General features: G+C 38.4%; 1 protein-coding gene across 1 annotated transcript in view; it reads left to right on the top strand.

Moving 5' to 3' along the window:
- PTPN4 (protein tyrosine phosphatase non-receptor type 4) overlaps positions 1-18,362 on the top strand; it is a 117,559-nt gene that overhangs the window by 42,194 nt on the left and 57,003 nt on the right. Inside the window, exons 2-7 of the mRNA XM_068407302.1 lie at positions 2,330-2,484; positions 10,355-10,462; positions 12,996-13,038; positions 13,136-13,214; positions 17,680-17,724; positions 17,972-18,024. Coding sequence (XP_068263403.1) covers positions 2,347-2,484; positions 10,355-10,462; positions 12,996-13,038; positions 13,136-13,214; positions 17,680-17,724; positions 17,972-18,024 — 466 coding nt within the window. The 5' untranslated portion in view covers positions 2,330-2,346. The remainder of the gene's footprint in view (positions 1-2,329; positions 2,485-10,354; positions 10,463-12,995; positions 13,039-13,135; positions 13,215-17,679; positions 17,725-17,971; positions 18,025-18,362) is intronic.

Raw genomic sequence — 18,362 nt, 5'->3', positions numbered from 1 at the left:
TCTGGGCTATGGATAAACTGTTTCTAACCAAATTGCGTGCTTTTCTGAAACCTCCTTTTATTCAGCTCACAGGCAAATGCCACTCTGAAGTCTTGGCTGTAGTTCTTGGTTGTGTAGCTGCACTGATAAAGATGCTGATCTGTACGCCGTTATGGCTCGTAAGGGGATTGACTTTAGGTCGTGGCTGTGTGCCATGAAATATCGTTTAAGGTGTCCCTGCCCGTGGCAGAGGGTTGGAACTAGACGATCTTTACACAGAATCAACCAGGTTGGAAGAGCCCTCTGGGATCATCGAGTCCAACCATTGCCCTGACACCACCATGTCAACTAGACCAGGGCACTAAGTGCCATGTCCAGTCTTTTCTTAAACCCCTCCAGAGATGGTGACTCCACCACCTCCCTGGGCAGCCCCTTCCAATGGCTAATGACCCTTGCTGAGAAGAAATGCTTCCTAATGTCCAACCTGAACCTCCCCTGGCGAAGCTTGAGGCTGTGTCCTCTTGTCCTATCACTAGTTGCCTGGGAGAAGAGGTCAGCTCCCACCTCACTACAACCTCCCTTCAGGTAGTTGTAGACTGTAATAAGGTCACCTCTGAGCCTCCTCTTCTCCAGGCTAAACAAGGTCCCTTTAAGGTTCCTCCAACCCAAACCAGTCTGTGATTCTATGAAATGTCACGTTATTGGCTCAGATCACTGGTATGGAGGTTCAGTTGCCTGTTCTTCTCTGTTAAAGGTTTTCTTCTGCCTTTTATTTCTGAGACTTGTAGAAGTGGAAGCAGCCCCCTCATGAGTTGTCGTCAGACGTGTGCTTTCTTGTTAGGCTTTACTGTGGAGTTCTAATGTTTGAGACACGATTTTTCATTATGTTGTCATTAAGAGAAAGTAATGAGTTTAGCTTGCAGCTGGTGGGTTTATCTGGTATCTTTATTCTTTCTCTCTGTGTCGTGTTGGTTTGGCAAAACAAAAATAAACTTGCTGCAATTCTGCACGAACACAGCATTGCAGTGCTGAAGCCAGAGTGACTGAGTGGCCAAAAAATAAAGCTGTCTGGTAAGGAAACAAGTCCTTTTTGATCTGAAAGTGTTGGTTAAGTCAAAACTGAAACATTTTGTAAGGATGGATTATCATCAAAAAGATTTTTTTATGTCTGAGATGTGTGGTCATGCTGAAAGATACACAGCCACCCCTCTCAAAATAGGAAGCAAACATCTAAACATTTTTGCAGTCTTCCTAATTTTTCACAGAATAAGGAAAAATCAATCATTTTCTATTCTGTTTTGAGAATATGTTTTGCTTTACTCCTTTTTAAGGTATTTTAATTTTCTCTCTCAATATATTCTCTACTTAAGTTATGAAACTTTCTGTTTTCTTACGCCCTTGTCAAAGGATGTAGAAATAGTTTGCTGAGCGTGTAATTAAGTGAATCACAGGCCCTAATCCTGCCGTGTACTTAAAGTAACTCGTATAGTTGGAGAGGGCTAGTAGCATCAGGTATGCACAGAAGCACTTTGCTGGACTGGGGTTACGAGATAATCGTTACAATCTTAGTGTTGAAAAGGGAAAGTCACATTTCAGCTCTTGCATTTGATTTATCAGCACTTGGAGCAGGGTGGAGACTTCTGTTGGTCACGGTTCCTTAGTTGGAGAACAAGAATTGTTTGTGCTTCCAAACTAACTACGTAAATCCCATCAAACGACCTAGATTCAGTAGTTTGACAAACCTTTATCTCTTCACGTTGGAATTTAAAAAAAAATAAAAGCAATGCTAATGTGTTTGTTATTGCTGTGTATTCTCATGTCTAATGATTATACAGTGAATGCACAAGCTTTGCAGAATAATGCATCAAAATCTTTGTGTGTTTACTGTTTTTCTGCATGGTTTTTCTTCATAAAGCTTCATGGTGTAAGCATTATTTTTTTTTATTTTGCACTGAAATTAATTACCTAATTGCCTCTAATATTGGGAGCCTAGTAGCCACGGTGCCCAGCAGTTAGAATGCTTTTTGAAGTCAAAATGCATCTGAATCTTTAAAAAAAAAAAAAAAAAGAAAAAACCCAAACTCACAAAACAACCTTAAAATAGGGAGGGAGTGGGCAATGGATAGACAGTAAAAGAAATAAAGTATTTTGGAATAAGGTTGTGTTGTACTTTGTAATACACTGTTTCATTATGGGATACCATGAAATTAGTACTTATTTTTCTTTTGTCTGTGCTGGAGTTTTTTTAACAACAGACTTGCTGCGTGTTGACCTTCCTTTGAAGTATGACATTCTTGCATTTGCACTTTTTTGATCTTTATTTTTCATTTTATTTTTGTTTCGCCTAAAGACCCTGTGTGGACAGTAATGACCGCACGTTTCCGCTTGCCTGCTGGCAGAACCTACAATGTACGAGCGTCTGAGCTGGCACGAGACAGGCAGCATACGGAGGTGGTCTGCAACATTCTTCTCCTGGATAACACTGTACAAGCTTTCAGAGTTAATGTAAGTAATTTGCTTATTGCCAATCAATATCACTGAGCTTGCTTTCCCTTGCTGGGCTTGGATGGCTAGAGTTGGACTTGCAAAATACTGTGAAGTACAGGCTAGAAGGGGGAGTTACGTTCAGGCAGGCATGCCTGTACACGTACCTACTAGGTCACTGTGAACTCAGTCATTCTGGCATCCTCTATACTACTAACAGATCTTCATTTCAAAATTGAATATACAGAGCGTGGTTTATTTCTAATAATTTTCTTCATGGGCTGAAGTTGTGCAGTGGAAATGGAGGGCACTTTTGCCACTGAGTTGAATGAGAAGTGAGCTTTTATGTTATCCCATTCTGGTTTTTTTGCATTTTGAGCAGGAGTAAGGTGTAATGGTAACTCCTGACTGTGTAACTAACTCGGTCGTGTGTATGGTTATGTTTGGTTACAGCCATCATCTTGAAGTATCTCTTTGCTTTTTGCTTTTCTCAGTTTATATTCTTGTGCTATGATTTCCCTCGCTTAAACTCCCCACCTGCATTAATGAGGATGGCAGGAAAGAAAATAGGAAGCTGGTTGCTGGATGCTGAGGGCTGTTACTGGGAAAAGGGAATAACTTTTACATAGGAGCCTGGAATTTAAAATAGGTTATTTGTCAGATTTTCTGATCTGTAATCCTTGATAAGGAGTTAAAATGAAAATGTTCATGATTTTGTGCATATGTTCACACAAGTGCAAACATTTGTTGCGACTTCTTGAGGAAAAAAAAACCCCAAACAACAGTCAAGGACCTCACAAAAAAACATTAAAGCATTTAAAGTGTTCTTTGTGTGAGAAGAACCAGAACTCAACAGAAAAAAACTGTGGGGTGTCCTGGGGCAGGCAGATTCAGCTTTTACTTTATAAGCTATAGAATCGATGATTTATGTGGAGAAAGGTTGAATAATGTGATGGTAAAAGTTACAGGTGGCACGTATTAAAGGTTTTCAAGAGAAAATTGAACTTCAGCAAATGGAGTGAAGGAGTAGCTCGATATCAAATAAGGCTGTGGGACTTCAGCTGAGAAATGAGGGAGAAGCTGAAGCAGTTCTCAGATCTGTGTGAACAAGTTTGATTTGGACTATTTGAAAAAGCTGTAATGCTCAGTAATTATATTGGATTCTGATATCCAGTGTTCAGGGAGGATATTGATATACTGTAATGTTTTAGGGAAGATTGGTGAGAGTGATTGCAGTTCTCTGTTCTGTAATCAGGTGGTTAGAGCCTGTGCAGCCTGCAGCTCCCTGTCAGAGGAACGAAACCACAGACTGGTTTGGGTTGGGAGGGACCTTAAAGACCATCTAGTTCCAACCCCCCTGCCACGGGCAGGGACACCTTCCACCAGACCAGGTTGCTCCAAGCCCCATCCAAGCTGGCCTTGAGCACTGTCAGGGAGGGGGCAGCCACAGCTTCTCTGGGCAACCTGGTCCAGGGTCTCACCACCCTCACAGGAAAGAATTTCTTCCTAATATCTAAATCTCCCCTCTTTCAGTTTAAAACCATTCCCCCTCGTCCTGTCACTCCATGCCCTTGTAAAAAGCCCCTCTCCAGCTTTCCTGTAGGCCCTTCAGGTACTGGAAGGTGCTAGAAGGTCTCCCCGGAGCCTTCTCTTCTCCAGGCTGAACAGCCCCAACTCTCTCAGCCTGTCTCCATAGCAGAGGGGCTCCAGCCCTCTGAGCATCTCCATGGCCTCCTCTGGACTCGCTCCAACAGCTCCGTGTCCTTCTTGTGTTGGGGGCCCCAGAGCTGGATGCAGCACTGCAGGGGGGGTCTCCCGAGAGCGGAGCAGAGGGGCAGAATCCCCTCCCTCACCCTGCTGGCCACGCTGCTGGGGATGCAGCCCAGGACACGGTTGGCTTTCTGGGCTGCCAGCGCACGTTGCCGGCTCATGTTGAGCTTCTCAACAACCATCACCCCCAAGTCCTTCTCCTCAGGGCTGCTCTCAACCCATTCTCCACCCAGCCTGTGTTTGTGCTTGGGGTTGCCCCGACCCACGTGCAGGACCTTGCCCTTGGCCTTGTTGAACTTCATGTGGTTCGCACAGAAATCTTTGTTGTCTAGCAAAAACTTGCAAGGATCCAGTGCTGAGTGGCTTAAAATTTAGAGGTAGACTAGGTGGTTATGAGTTTTACATTTTTCAATCAAGATAGAAGGTTTTGGGATGTTCTCTTAAGGCATTTTTATAGTTCATTCAGGAGCTATTAAACTTTTTGGGACTTCTGAGTAGTTAAGGGTGGGAATTTTGGATGGTGGAACTGGGGGAGAGATGAGCAAAGACTTAATTTATCACCATCAGGCCTCATCTCCATTCTGGGATAATTTCTCCTACATATCTTTTCTCTTTCTCTCTACAATATTCCACTGCTCTTCTGTATCTCTTACCTTCTCCTCCTTGCTAACAGGTCTGTACTGTTGGTGTGTGCAGAGTGTAGTTGGAGACAAAGCATTAAAAGTGCATGTGAAATTGTAAATGTTGTGTTCCCTGCTTTCAGGGGCATGAGTTTTCCATTAAAATATGGTCTTGCAGTTTTTTCTTTGTTTATAAGAGTTGGCTAAAATAAGAAATGATTTTTGTACAGTAGTATAGGAGGTTATGCTGCTTTTTGATCTAGTGTGTAAAAGCTGTGTGTTGTTAGAGAATACTGTCTAGAGTAGAATCACCAGTTATAAATCCTCAAACATCTACTCTGTCTCTCCCAAGAAAACTTTATGTAATATGTTCTCGCCACCTCTCCAGTGTACTAAATATTTTAGTTGCGTGGATCACGCTTTACTGCTTATATAGATCAGCCTGCAAGTTTGTCTATTAAAACTGAGTTTAGGGAGTAAAAAAAATCCCTTGGTGCTCAACATTTTGATCTTGAGTCTTAGCCTCAATCTGTTTTTTCAAAAATAGGGAGTAATAAAGTATTCAGTCATAGCAAATATGTGCTAACCTACGTGGTACCCAGGTTTTTCAGGGTTTATAGCTGTGTTTTACTTTATTGTGGTTGACACAATACGTGGCAATAAATATTTATGGAATTGTTTTCCAAACAGGAAGATCAAAGATAACATGAAATAAATTAGTGAGTTTTTTTTTCCTCCTGGTGATTGCTATAGGTATTTTGTCTGCTAATGACTATAAAGCTTAATCATCTGGAGTATGCAGCGCTGTATTAATAAAAATGTACTTAAATGCTATTTCTTCTCCAACAGAAAAGTCCTGATCACAGACAATGTCTCTTGATAGTTGATTTGACATGTTCTAAGTTCACATTTCAACCAGCCTTTTCCAATGATCTGCGAAACAGGCATGCTTTGTGCTGAGCCTTACCTTGTAGAGAGCGTAACAAATCAGATCATAAAATCTCTGGGTTGGAGTCAGACAAAGGGTATTTTGGTGGCAGGCAGAAGGATCAGTTGGGACTAACCTGTGCACGTGTTTGAAGAGTAAAACTCCTTTCTGGCATGTGCTCTGCTGGCCAAATGAAGAACTCTGACCCTGAAAAGAGTATTTCATAGAAATCAGAGCTGGAAGAAGCGAGGCTGACTTAATAACGTGATCAGGATGATTTGCATTAGGGTAAACCTGCTTCTTCAAGATCAAATTGCTTTAATTGGTTTTAATTTGTTGTTTAAATACCTCCAATTTTCCATGCAGGCTGGCTTAATTGTATTCCCTGAAAGCCAGTATATAGATACAGAGATCCCACTAAACTCGAGGGAAAACAAGGTCGAGGTAGATGGGATGAGTTGTTCTGTGAACAAGGCTAGTGGGTTAGCAGTCACGGACACAAGTTTCAATTTGGAGCCTTTATTATCTCAGAAGTTTCCTCAGAGTTAATGAATTTACACTCTAATGGAAGTAAAGTCTAAAAATCTCTAAAATAACCCAAACCAAAACACCCCCCACCACCCCCCCTTGTAATTCTAGAAGTGAAAATTTTCAATAATTTAATTTTCAGCATAACTTAGTTGATTCCCTTTATTTCTTTGACCGGGCGTTAAACCTGTGTAATTGCAGATGTTTTCCTAAATTTTCAAACGTGGGTGTTTGTAAACAGCTAACGATCATGTGGTCATTAGAAATTAGTGTGTATATATCTAGTGGTACTAGATGTTAGCCACTGGGTTGTAGATACTTCATGAAGTGCAGTTAATATATCGATGTTAGTGGTGATGTCAAATTTGTTCTGAAAGGCCAAAAGTTGTTAGATATTTTCCCTCCAGCAATGACAAATAAGAAGTATACATAACATTCTAGTATTTCAATTCAGAAAAAACATTGGTGTGTTTTGTATTGAAGTACTACAGTTTTATGTTAGTTCCCTTTTTTGAATATTTTTCCATTATTCCCTGTTGTAAGAGGAAATACTAATGTTCACCTGTAGGAATAAAGCACTTGTTTTTAATGCTAATCCACATTTATTGGTTTTGCTTTTTTATTTAAAAAAAAAAAGGCAAAAGTAGCAACTTGTTATCATACATTTTCTAATTTATAGCAGCTATTCAATGGTTATGATACTATTACAAATATTTTGGACCTTTCACAACAAGCAGAATCGTGACCTTCACCTGCTCTGGCGAGCTGCAACATCATTACATAAATAGCAGAGATGGGTTAAACTGAGGTCTGGTTTTATTAGATGCTTATCTTTATTTTGCACTAAAACATTGTGATCAAAACAAACGCTTCATGTGGAAACTAGTCTTCTCTTACCAAATTTACTGCTCTATTGGGGGAGAAACACCTTCCTCGCAGTCGGGAAATGATGTTCTGTATCACTCAGTTCAAACTGATCAAGTTCTAAGGTTTTTCATGAGGAAAACACCCATTCAGAGGTGGGGGTGTATTTAAGAAACATATTTAAAACAGTGTAAATTCTCAGGTTTCGATTGGAAGCAAGCTGCAGAATTGATCTCCATGTTTTTTGAAGAAGTAATATGTCAGCTGTGGGAAATGTAAGCCTAAGCTTAGGTTCCAAATGTTTCCCATTTTCTGATAGTCACTGTCCTAAGTTCTTAGTTTAAGTTCTGATTTAAATCTAAATGGGAATAATGCCAAGAAGCAATTAGTGTTGCTGTGTCATTTTAAAATCAGTTTTATTCGCTGAAAAAAATTGTACTGATTACTGGTTTCTTTCAAAATATATCAGAAACTCCTAATTTAGTAAAAATGAAAGTGACAATTTTGGGATCGTACATTAAAATTGCCTTATGTGCTTATACTGTTGTATATTTATTTTGTTAACACCTGTTTTTTTTTCCTTGGCTTGTTTTTAGTTATTAGAAAGTAAATTTTTCAGTAGTGAACTTGTTAACAATGGCGATCCTGCTGGCTGTTCATTTCATTAAACATCAAGAAATCTTCTCTGTATGATTTTTTTAAAGATTAAGATCTTCTTTCAAAGTAAATACAGGAATTTTTAAATCACTTTAAATTAGCCAAATTTATATGACAGCTGAAATATATGCCTTAAGTGATTTCAATTTAAATATGCAGGGCTGTGGTTATGATTGTCCTTCTGGGATCATTTCAAGCTTAATTTGTTGATAACTATTTTCTATTATTTTATTATTATGAAATAAATTATCAAGTTTCTTGGAGTTTTTGGCCCCCAATAAATAGTTTTGACGATTTACTCAGGTGTCATTTCAGCCAAACAAAAAGAGTTTTGATAGGATGCTTTTAGATGTAAACAAACGTCTGAATGTAATTTGTAGATTTTTTTTCATGTATGGATAATAATGAAATTCTTGCAATCTTCTTTTGACCTTTTAGTTGTATAATTCTGTTTTAACGGCTGTAAAAGTAAACTGTTGTATAACTATGAGAAGTGAGGGGATTTGGGAGCAGAGCAGCATTTCTTTGTTTTAAAACTGTAAAAATATCTTGTCACCTCCAGTAAACAAGACAAGATGTATCAAATTCACTGTAGCATCAACGTTCCTTGGCACCTAGAAGATATTAGAAGCTTGCTTGGTGCCAGAGAAGTAGAAAATCTGGGTGGAAAATATATCAATCATCTCTTTCATCATTTCTTTTGTTTGACAGTTGTTCTTGCAGAATTTTTCCTCATCTTTTGTACTTCAGGGAACTGTGATACTTGAACTGCTTTGGGAAACTCCCTTCAGATGTCACCAAACGTTTTGAGTCCTGTCACAGTGGCACACTCAGCGTTTCAGTGACTGTTGGCAGTATTTTCAGGTTAGGTGAAAAATTGCTAGGTACCCAGAACTACACGATCTTCTTGTATCGTTTCGTGGGTAACATTCGTCCCTGTAGCAGAAATGAAGTTTGTTCACTTGTCTCTGAACACCAATGTTATTGTTACTCAGCTCATTTGAGTTAGTTCGTTTAGAGTGAAGTAGTATCTTTGAGAGAACACATTTAAATGACGCTTCGATCTTTGGCTGCTTCAGCTGTCTGTGCCATTTAACTTTGGAAACCTTTTTGATATGCTGGTTCATTTCGATTCAGGAATAGATTTTTAGATAAAATGAGTAAGAATAACTTGTACAGACCTCTACTTTTAAATTCAGTGACCCAAACAAGGCTACAGAATTCTTTGTCAAATCTTTTCTTTTTCTTTTCTTTTTCTTTTCTTTTTCTTTTCTTTTTCTTTTCTTTTTCTTTTCTTTTTCTTTTCTTTTTCTTTTCTTTTTCTTTTCTTTTTCTTTTCTTTTTCTTTTCTTTTTCTTTTCTTTTTCTTTTCTTTTTCTTTTCTTTTTCTTTTCTTTTTCTTTTCTTTTTTCTTTTCTTTTTCTTTTCTTTTTCTTTTCTTTTTCTTTTCTTTTTCTTTTCTTTTTCTTTTCTTTTCTTTTCTTTTTCTTTTCTTTTTCTTTTCTTTTTCTTTTCTTTTTCTTTTCTTTTTCTTTTCTTTTTCTTTTCTTTTTCTTTTCTTTTTCTTTTCTTTTTCTTTTCTTTTTCTTTTCTTTTCCTTTTCTTTTCCTTTTCTTTTCCTTTTCTTTTCCTTTTCTTTTCCTTTTCTTTTACTTTCCTTTTCCTTTCCTTTTCCTTTCCTTTTCCTTTCGTTTTCCTTTCCTTTTCCTTTCCTTTTCCTTTCCTTTTCCTTTCCTTTTCCTTTCCTTTTCCTTTCCTTTTCCTTTCCTTTTCCTTTCCTTTTCCTTTCCTTTTCCTTTCCTTTTCCTTTCCTTTTCCTTTCCTTTTCCTTTCCTTTTCCTTTCCTTTTCCTTTCCTTTTCCTTTCCTTTTCCTTTCCTTTTCCTTTCCTTTTCCTTTCCTTTTCCTTTCCTTTTCCTTTCCTTTTCCTTTCCTTTTCCTTTTCTTTTCCTTCCCCTCCCCTCCCCTCCCCTCCCTTCCCCTCCCCTCCCCTCCCCTCCCCTCCCCTCCCCTCCCCTCCCCTCCCCTCCCCTCCCCTCTCCCCTCTCCCCTCTCCCCTCTCCCCTCTCCCCTCTCCCCTCTCCCCTCTCCCCTCTCTTCTCTCCCATCTCTTCTCTCCTCTTTTTTCCTCTCCCCTCTCCCCTCTCCTCTCTCCCCTCTCCCCTCTCCCCTCTCCCCTCTCCCCTTTCCCCTCCTCTCTTTTTTTTCTTTTCTTTGTACTCCTTTTAAATATCAAATTTGGCTAATGAATGGCTTTCAGGAATGATCATGTAGCTAGCTGAGAAGTGAGAAATTCTTACTGTCAGAAAATGACAAAGAGGAAAAATAACGATTCTTTCCATATGTTTGCAAAAGAGAGATGAAGCTCGTTTAAAAATAGTGCTTCTGGGATCCACTTCATGATATTTAAGATTTAGGCTGCTAGAGCACATCTGAAAGAATGTGTATGTGCTCTGCCTGCCTGATGTCTGCGTGTCCCATTATATATTTGTTCATTAAACAATACATATATTTGTTCTCTGCAGAAACATGATCAGGGACAAGTTCTGTTGGATGTAGTCTTCAAGCATCTTGATTTGACAGAGAGAGATTACTTTGGTTTACAGTTGGCTGATGAATCTACTGATAACCCTGTAAGTTGACTGTTTTATAAATACGATTTTATAACTCTTAATCAAGTTCATCCCTGTGCTCTGTGTTGTTGTAAAGAGAAGTAAATAGAAGCCACGGCAATATTATGCTGTCTTCTCCAACTGTGCCATTTGAGTGCAACAATATCACCTTGTAGTTACTGTAGAACTGAGTGTTAATAGTTACAAGTTTGGAGTAAAATGTTGAGATCTGTGCTTATGAAATAATACCTTAAAAGGATATTTTTTGTTTTATTGTATCTGTTTACTAGACTGCATGATCATTGGCAGTTGGGATAAGAAATAGTAACTATTCAAGTGCAATATAACTTAAGTATTATTCCTTATAATACAGTTCTTAATTCCCATTATATGCATGTCACAGTGATGGGGTCTAAATTTATCTCCCAACTTGTGTGTCAAAAGTAATTTACGTTCCCAAGCTGCAGGATGGGATCTATAGAGATCAGTGACGCCGTCAAGTGTGAATCGTTCAGTAACTCAGGTGAATTCCAGAAGGGAGGGCAACTTTCTTTGGGAAGGGCAGATTTGGTCTGCTTCTCTTTTAGCAGAATAGAAGGAATACTTTTTTTATCTTACTAAAAGGTTGTGTTTTTTTCTTTTTCTTACTTATAATGTCTTTTTTAATGTAGAAGAGGAAGAAAGTCACAATACAGCCATAATTTTGCTTCTACCCTGAATAGTGAACTACTTCCACATTTCTTTCTTCTCTAGAGCAAATTATTCTTAATTCTATTCTTTTCTAAATTCTGGTAACATTAAGATGATTAATGTGAATAAAACTGTATGGCACAGTTGTAGATATTTAACCAAGATTTCTTTTGTAACTTTGTGGATAGTTAAGACATTGGCAAGCTGGCTTCATTTAATCTTTTTATTCTAAACGTTGTTTCCAGGCTGAAAAGACATAGGCATGCTGTAGAAAAGGTTGAATTATTTTTCAGCTTTAAGAAGTATTTAACTGAATATTACTCAAAATTTTACTCAACATTTGGAAATTTGTAGTGCTTCTCATTCTGCTTTATCTGGCTTTCCAAAGCTTAGACCTCTAAGCGCTCTTGTTTTAGTTGGTCTATCAGGAAGCAGTTGAACACAACGCTGTAATAGAAGGATCTGGTTAAGTGTTAATCCAAAGGAAGAATGACTTCACAGCTCTTTGATATAAACACATCCTTTAAAGGTTTAGTATTCTTTGACTTGTAAATATTTTGGCTTTTCAGCACGTATCTAGTTGCCATGAAAACAACGTGTCAGAGCTAAACAGAAATGTTACCAATATTAGTCGTGTAAGCTTGAAGGATTTATGGATTTGACTAATTTCAGATTTTGATATCACTTTATTTTTACGCTTGGTTCATTTGGACAAAGAAACCAGATTGGATTGACAAATATTCTAGCTACTTGTGAAATAACACAGCAGAATATTACGAAGATATAGTCAATACAGCAGGCCTTGCTGGCAGCACCTTGATTCATAAAGTTCTGGTACTTTTGCCTAAATCCTGTCAACTTCAGCTTCTTTACAATATTAAGTGGTTTAAGCTTCTGCGGTTTACCAGAGAGAAAATCACCTTTTGCATTTGGATCCGATGGTATCACTTGAAAGCATGGATATTGCCTGTTCAATACGGTTCCAAAAAGAGTTACGCTTCTGTGGTTTCAGCTGCACTAGTACGTACCAAATTGATCTTTACAACCAGAAGGAAATGTAAAAACAAGCTTTTCTGCTAGGCATTTCAATTCCAGGTTTTCTGGATTAACTGTAATCTCAAACAGTACTTCCCCCCCCCCCCAAAAAAAAAATCAGAGGATTGTCAGTAACATCTGTGCATTTATCAGATGTATTGGATCATAACCTCTTGCTTAAAGATACTCAAGTGTCTTTTGAAAGACTCTTCTATGAAATTCATGTGTATCCCTGGCTGGAGAGTCCTTTCTTAAGCCTTTACATTTAATCTTAAAAGTTAATTGATCCTGTGTGAGGTTTGTTTGAAATAATCACACTCTCTAAGCTATATCAAAAATCCTTAGGTTGTCTTAATTCATCTACTGCAAGGAGACAGCATTTGGCTGTAGACATCATTATTTGTTATTCGCAATGAATAGAATGACTCAGAACTAACTTCAGATCCATAGTGCGTGTCACAGTTAGTTCACCTTAGTCAATCAGTTTAAAGACTAGCTGAAGGTTGTTAAACACACTGTAATTGAGTTTTAACCTCTCTCAGGCTCACGTGACAATCGTAGAACCAAGTTGTAGTCGGATTAGCACTGTAGGAGACAGACATGTGGACAACAGAGGTTAATCTGGGGGAAGGAAGAACCATAGCAACTGTGGGTGATAATGTTGGTGTCTTTCCAGAATCAGCAAGAAGACTTTGTGTGCCAGTGAGACATTCTGGTAAAAGATCAAGTAAAAAGTAATAGAAAAGCAACAGTTACTTGATGTGTATAAGGCTATAATTTGTACTTTTTTGTTTCTTTAAAGTTGGTGTTATAATTTGTCTCTTTCCAGAGGTGGTTGGATCCAAACAAACCTATCAGGAAACAATTAAAAAGTGAGTACATGTATGTATTGGGTCAATTCATATAGCATTATTGTGCTGTTTTTCCAGGGTGCCCTGAGTAATTAGAAATAATTTTTCTTGACCATAGGAGGATCGCCTCACAGTTTGAACTTCAGAGTTAAGTTTTTTGTAAGTGACCCAAACAAGCTCCAAGAAGAATATACAAGGTAGGTCTAGTTAATTTATCAAAAAAACATTTTTCTAGAAGGCTCATGTTTAAGGGGAAAACTACCATTGATTTTTTTAAGGTATAACATGGAAATTTTCTTTTAAATGATTTCTGTGTCATATGTGCAAGCTTCTGATTTTTGCCTAATACTTACAGATACGAACTATGCAGTTGCACCAAATCCATGTTACAAAAAGCCTCTCTGAATAAATTTACAAAATTGTATGCAAAGTGAAGTAACTACATGAAGAAAATACTATCAAGTAGAAACAGAAAAGGGAAAATAGAGAAGAGAGGAAAAACTTAATCCCACTGTTCACCAATGAGTACAAATTTAATTTTATTTGTGTTTTCCTTTGTGATTAAAAAAATGCTGAGCTTTCTGCATTTTTTCCTTGACACGCCGCCCCCCCCCCCAATTTTCTGCTTGGCACTAATAAAATTAATCTGTTTGTGTGGTTGTAGTCCTAGCTTGAAGCATGTAAGCTTTTTTTGATAGCAGCGCGTTGAAATCTGTTGAAGAAAATGCTCAGTGTGAATCAAGACAGGAGGCTTGTGAGTTGCAATTAGTCCCTGAAGAAAATGCCTCAAATTTTCAGTATTCTTAATTAGTTCTGGTCCTCTACATAACTGGCATGATTTGACAGATCGGAATTTTTGGATGTCAGCCGTTCTGAAAACAGGTCAGCCCCATTCAAAAACCAATATCTAAATTATTAAGGATAGCTTTAGAAACGTAAGTACCAAAACTGTGAAAATTTGAGTCCACATTTGCTTATAATTTCTTTTGATTAATCATATTCTGGACAAAATTTTACACACATCTCTGCAGACAGAATTGACTAAAATGAGTCCCAGAGAGCCTGGATCAGGCTTTGTTTTATTGAAATATTTACTCTGGGAAAATGTGTTAACGTACTGTATCCAGATAATGAAAAATGTGTTATTTGAATGGAAGGACAATATGTAATATTCCTAAGGAGATGGAAAAACCAGTAAATGCTGATCAATACGAAGTAAAGAGAGAAGTGTTTACTTTATATATTGTGCTGTGAATACAAAGCTATAAATACAGCGTCCTTGTAGATGAGAAATAATGTATGATTGCTGTATCTAGGTCAGCTCTGCCTTTTTTGCTAATAGGTCTAATTGCCCCCGAGAAAACTTGTTTGTATTTGGAATTGCTGTAAAGAGAGAGTTGTTATCTGTGGGGTTTTTTGGAGTTGAAGTTAGGATGCCACGTCACAAATATGGGGTCCTTTCAGCATTTGCCCCTTAAAACAGGAGAGAAACAAAAGCACAAACTGCTGACAACGGCAGCTCAAGCTGAGACTTTTCAAAGACACTCAGGTTTTATGGATTTCAGGAAAACAGAGGAACAAGTCGACCTATGAGGCAGAGTGAGTAGACGTCGGGGAAGGGTACAGTGGAGGCTTGGGTCTTACTAGACCTCTGCGAATTCACAGAATCACAGAATCAACCAGGTTGGAAGAGACGTCTGGGCTCATCGAGTCCAACCATTGCCCTGACACCACCATGGCAACTAGACCAGGGCACTAAGTGCCATGGCCAGGCTTTTCTTAAACCCCTCCAGAGATGGTGACTCCACCACCTCCCTGGGCAGCCCCTTCCAATGGCTAATGACCCTTTCTAATACGTGAGGCTTCCGTGTTCAGACTGGGGTGGTTAGCTAACAAGCAATTAACTTCACCGCTTGCTGAAAACAGCGGACAGAAAATGAACTCTGCTTGGGGGTCCTTAATCGTGAGGTCCCTTAAGTACCGTGGAATAGTTCTAATAAAAAAGGAAAATAAAAAGAAGGTGCAGCTGCACATACAGAATGTTTTTGTCCTACATTTTTGCAGCCATAAATGTTAACAGGAAAAATAAGAAAAATTGATCTGTTCAGTATATTTGTGAAGAGATGCTCAAGCTAAGGATGTGAAGCATGTGCTTTTAATATATTAATTTAGCTGGTCATTTATTGCTTTTTTTTTTTTTTAACAGGTAAAGAAATTTTGCTTTATGTGTCTCTTTTTTTTGGTTTCAATACGCATTTTAAGGTGGAAAACGGAAAAGTGTTTTGAGGTCTCTAAAGCCTGACTAGTGTCTGAGTTTTAACTTCTTGAGGTTAATATGTTAAACTAAGCTTCTTGCCATCCTGGTCAGCTAAAGAACCTCGAGATGGTTTTGTAGGAATGGAGCACATGGGCTAACATCTTTGCTTGTCAGTTTGCAAGTGTTTGCCCTCATTTTCCTTCAAACATGGAATGTTTTACCTTTGTGCTATATTTAGCTTGTAAATTATTGCATTTCTCTGTGTAGATTTGTAAATGTTTGTGGAAGTCTCTAAAGTGATAGTTAATCCACTTTCTGAAGACTTACACACAGAATCACAGAATGTCAGGGATTGGAAGGGACCTCGAAAGATCATCTAGTCCAATCCCCCTGCCGGAGCAGGATCACCTAGACCATATCACACAGGAACGCGTCCAGGCGGGTTTTGAATGTCTCCAGAGAAGGAGACTCCACACCCTCTCTGGGCAGCCTGTTCCAGTGTTCGGTCACCCTCACCGTAAAGAAGTTTTTCCTCATATTTATGTGGAACCTCCTGTGTTCCAGCTTGCACCCATTGCCCCTTGTCCTGTCAAGGGATGTCACTGAGAAGAGCCTGGCTCCATCCTCATGACACTTGCCCTTTACATATTTATAAACATTAATGAGGTCACCCCTCAGTCTCCTCTTCTCTAAGCTAAAGAGACCCAGCTCCCTCAGCCTCTCCTCAGAAGGGAGATGTTCCACCCCCTTAATCATCTTCGTGGCTCTGCGCTGGACTCTCTCTAGCAGTTCCCTGTCCTTCTTGAACTGAGGGGCCCAGAACTGGAGACAATATTCCAGATGCGGCCTCACCAGGGCAGAGTAGAGGGGGAGGAGAACCTCTCTTGACCTGCTAACCACCCCCCTTCTAATACACCCCAGGAGGCCATTGGCCTTCTTGGCCACAAGGGCACATTGCTGGCTCATGGCCATCCTGTTGTCCACTGGGACCCCCACGTCCCTTTCCCCTACGCTGCTCTCCAACAGGTCTGTCCCCAACTTGTACTCATACCTGGGGTTGTTCTTGCCCAGATGCAGGACTCTACACTTGCCCTTGTTATATTTCATTAAATTTCTCCCTGCCCAACTCTCCAGCCTGTCCAGGTCTCTCTGAATGGCTGCGCAGCCTTCCCATGTGTCAGCCACTCCTCCCAGTTTGGTGTCATCAGCGAACTTGCTGACAGTGCACTCTATTCCCTCATCCAAGTCATTAATGAATATATTGAATAGTACTGGCCCCAGTACACAATTATAAGAAGTTATAGTATGTGTAATAAAGGGGTATTTTGGTTTTCATTTCCTAGTGCAAGGTAATATTGGGAGACATTTAATGTTTGGTTTCAGCTGAACTTGGAATTAGGTGTTTTTAATAACTAATTTTGCTGAGTGTTTATAATGAATGGGTATGGCTGACTCTCTGCTTTTGAATCAGAACTACAAGAAGAAAACCAGATGATTTATATAATATAATAAGGTAGGAGGTCCCAAACGGAATAAATTTGTAAGACAGCAGGAATGGTGCTGCTTTTATGGCCTCTTAAAGAGGTTTTGTTGGAGAAAGGAAGGAAGTAATTCAGAGGGAAATATGTTTGCAGTTCCAGGTTTGTTGGGGTTTTAAAAAGTCATGGTGTTTCTGCTGCCACTGTTTGGTGGGGAGCTGTTTTTGTTTTAAAGTGTTCATCTGTTCCTTTTGCTGTTCCCATCTCCCTCCTGACTTGAAAGAGTGGGCATGGGAAGACTGGATGAATGTCTAAAATAAGCTTTTCTCACATCATAATGAAAGAAAACTTCAGAAGTTCAAGGGAAGTTAGTTGGAAGGCGTTTGACGTCATAGAATCCACAACTTTTATTTAAGAATGACTCCAAAATACTAAGAGTAATTCTTTTAATTTAAATTAAACCAGAGTAATATCAAATACTCAATGAGAATAAATTAATTTTATCTACCCAGAGTACAAATCATTCTTAAGGTAACTCTGTACACAGATGCAAACTTCAACTTTTGGTTGCCACGTTGAATAGTTCTGTTGTACACACTCGATCATCATGAAGGCACTTCTTTTTTTAAGCTTTAAGTTCAACATAAATACTGGAAAATAAAGCAGGTAGAATGTGGAATTTGCAGCCTTTTAGTGAAATATGATGTATAACTTCGTAGCCTGTAACTAGTTTAATTTACAAAGTTGTATTATTATTTTACTAATCACAGTTTAATTTCTTTCCCATAGGAGTTTAAGAAATAGCATGCAAAATGTAAATTTTTAGTTTTGCACTAACTGAAAGCAGAATGCCTTAAATTGATGAAAAATGATTAAATAATTTTATTTTTAATTACAGTGGTTTGTTTTTTTTCTTTTTTAAATAAGGTACCAGTATTTTTTGCAAATTAAACAGGACCTTCTTACTGGAAGGTAAGACATTTTTGTTGTGTTAAACATTAAATGTAACTTTGGTTGAGGAAAAAGTTCATGGTGAGGGATTTTAGCTGCAAAAATAAAAATATATTTTGAAAAAATTCCTGTGTATGCAAGTAGAAGTGTTTCTAATAATTATCTTTCCAATTTGTTTGTAGACTATGAAAGATTAAGCTTTTCAAAATAAGGAAATTTCATATGAAATATGTAATTATATCTGTTTCTCATTTTAAAAACCAAACAGATTGCCCTGTCCTTATAATACTGCTGCTCTTCTGGCTTCCTATGCTGTTCAGTGTAAGTATAATTAGTATTTCTGTACATGTTAGTACAAACAGAAGAACGCTCTTGTATTTCTCTGTATTCTGAAGTGTGGGGTTGGCTTTTTTTCCCTTGAGAATGATACTGAACGAAGCATTTTTTTAGATACTTAAACTTTTTTAACACGCCATGCCGTGAACCTCCAAATAGGTGCGGAAAAGGGAATTCCAGTCCTATCTGCCCAAAAAGTTCAGTGCCCCTGTTGTCAGTTTTAAGCCATTCAGTGAGTTGCTAAGCCTTGAAGACTGAGGTTTAGTCCTCTTCCTCTCTCCCCATTTTCCTTCATAAACTTAAATTGTTCCGTGGAAAAAAAA

The sequence above is a fragment of the Nyctibius grandis genome, chromosome 9, assembly GCF_013368605.1.
Source record: "Nyctibius grandis isolate bNycGra1 chromosome 9, bNycGra1.pri, whole genome shotgun sequence".
In the NCBI taxonomy this organism is placed as follows: domain Eukaryota; kingdom Metazoa; phylum Chordata; class Aves; order Nyctibiiformes; family Nyctibiidae; genus Nyctibius; species Nyctibius grandis.
The sequence above is the reverse complement of the archived record's forward strand: the minus strand, read 5'-3'. Positions and strand labels throughout refer to the sequence as shown.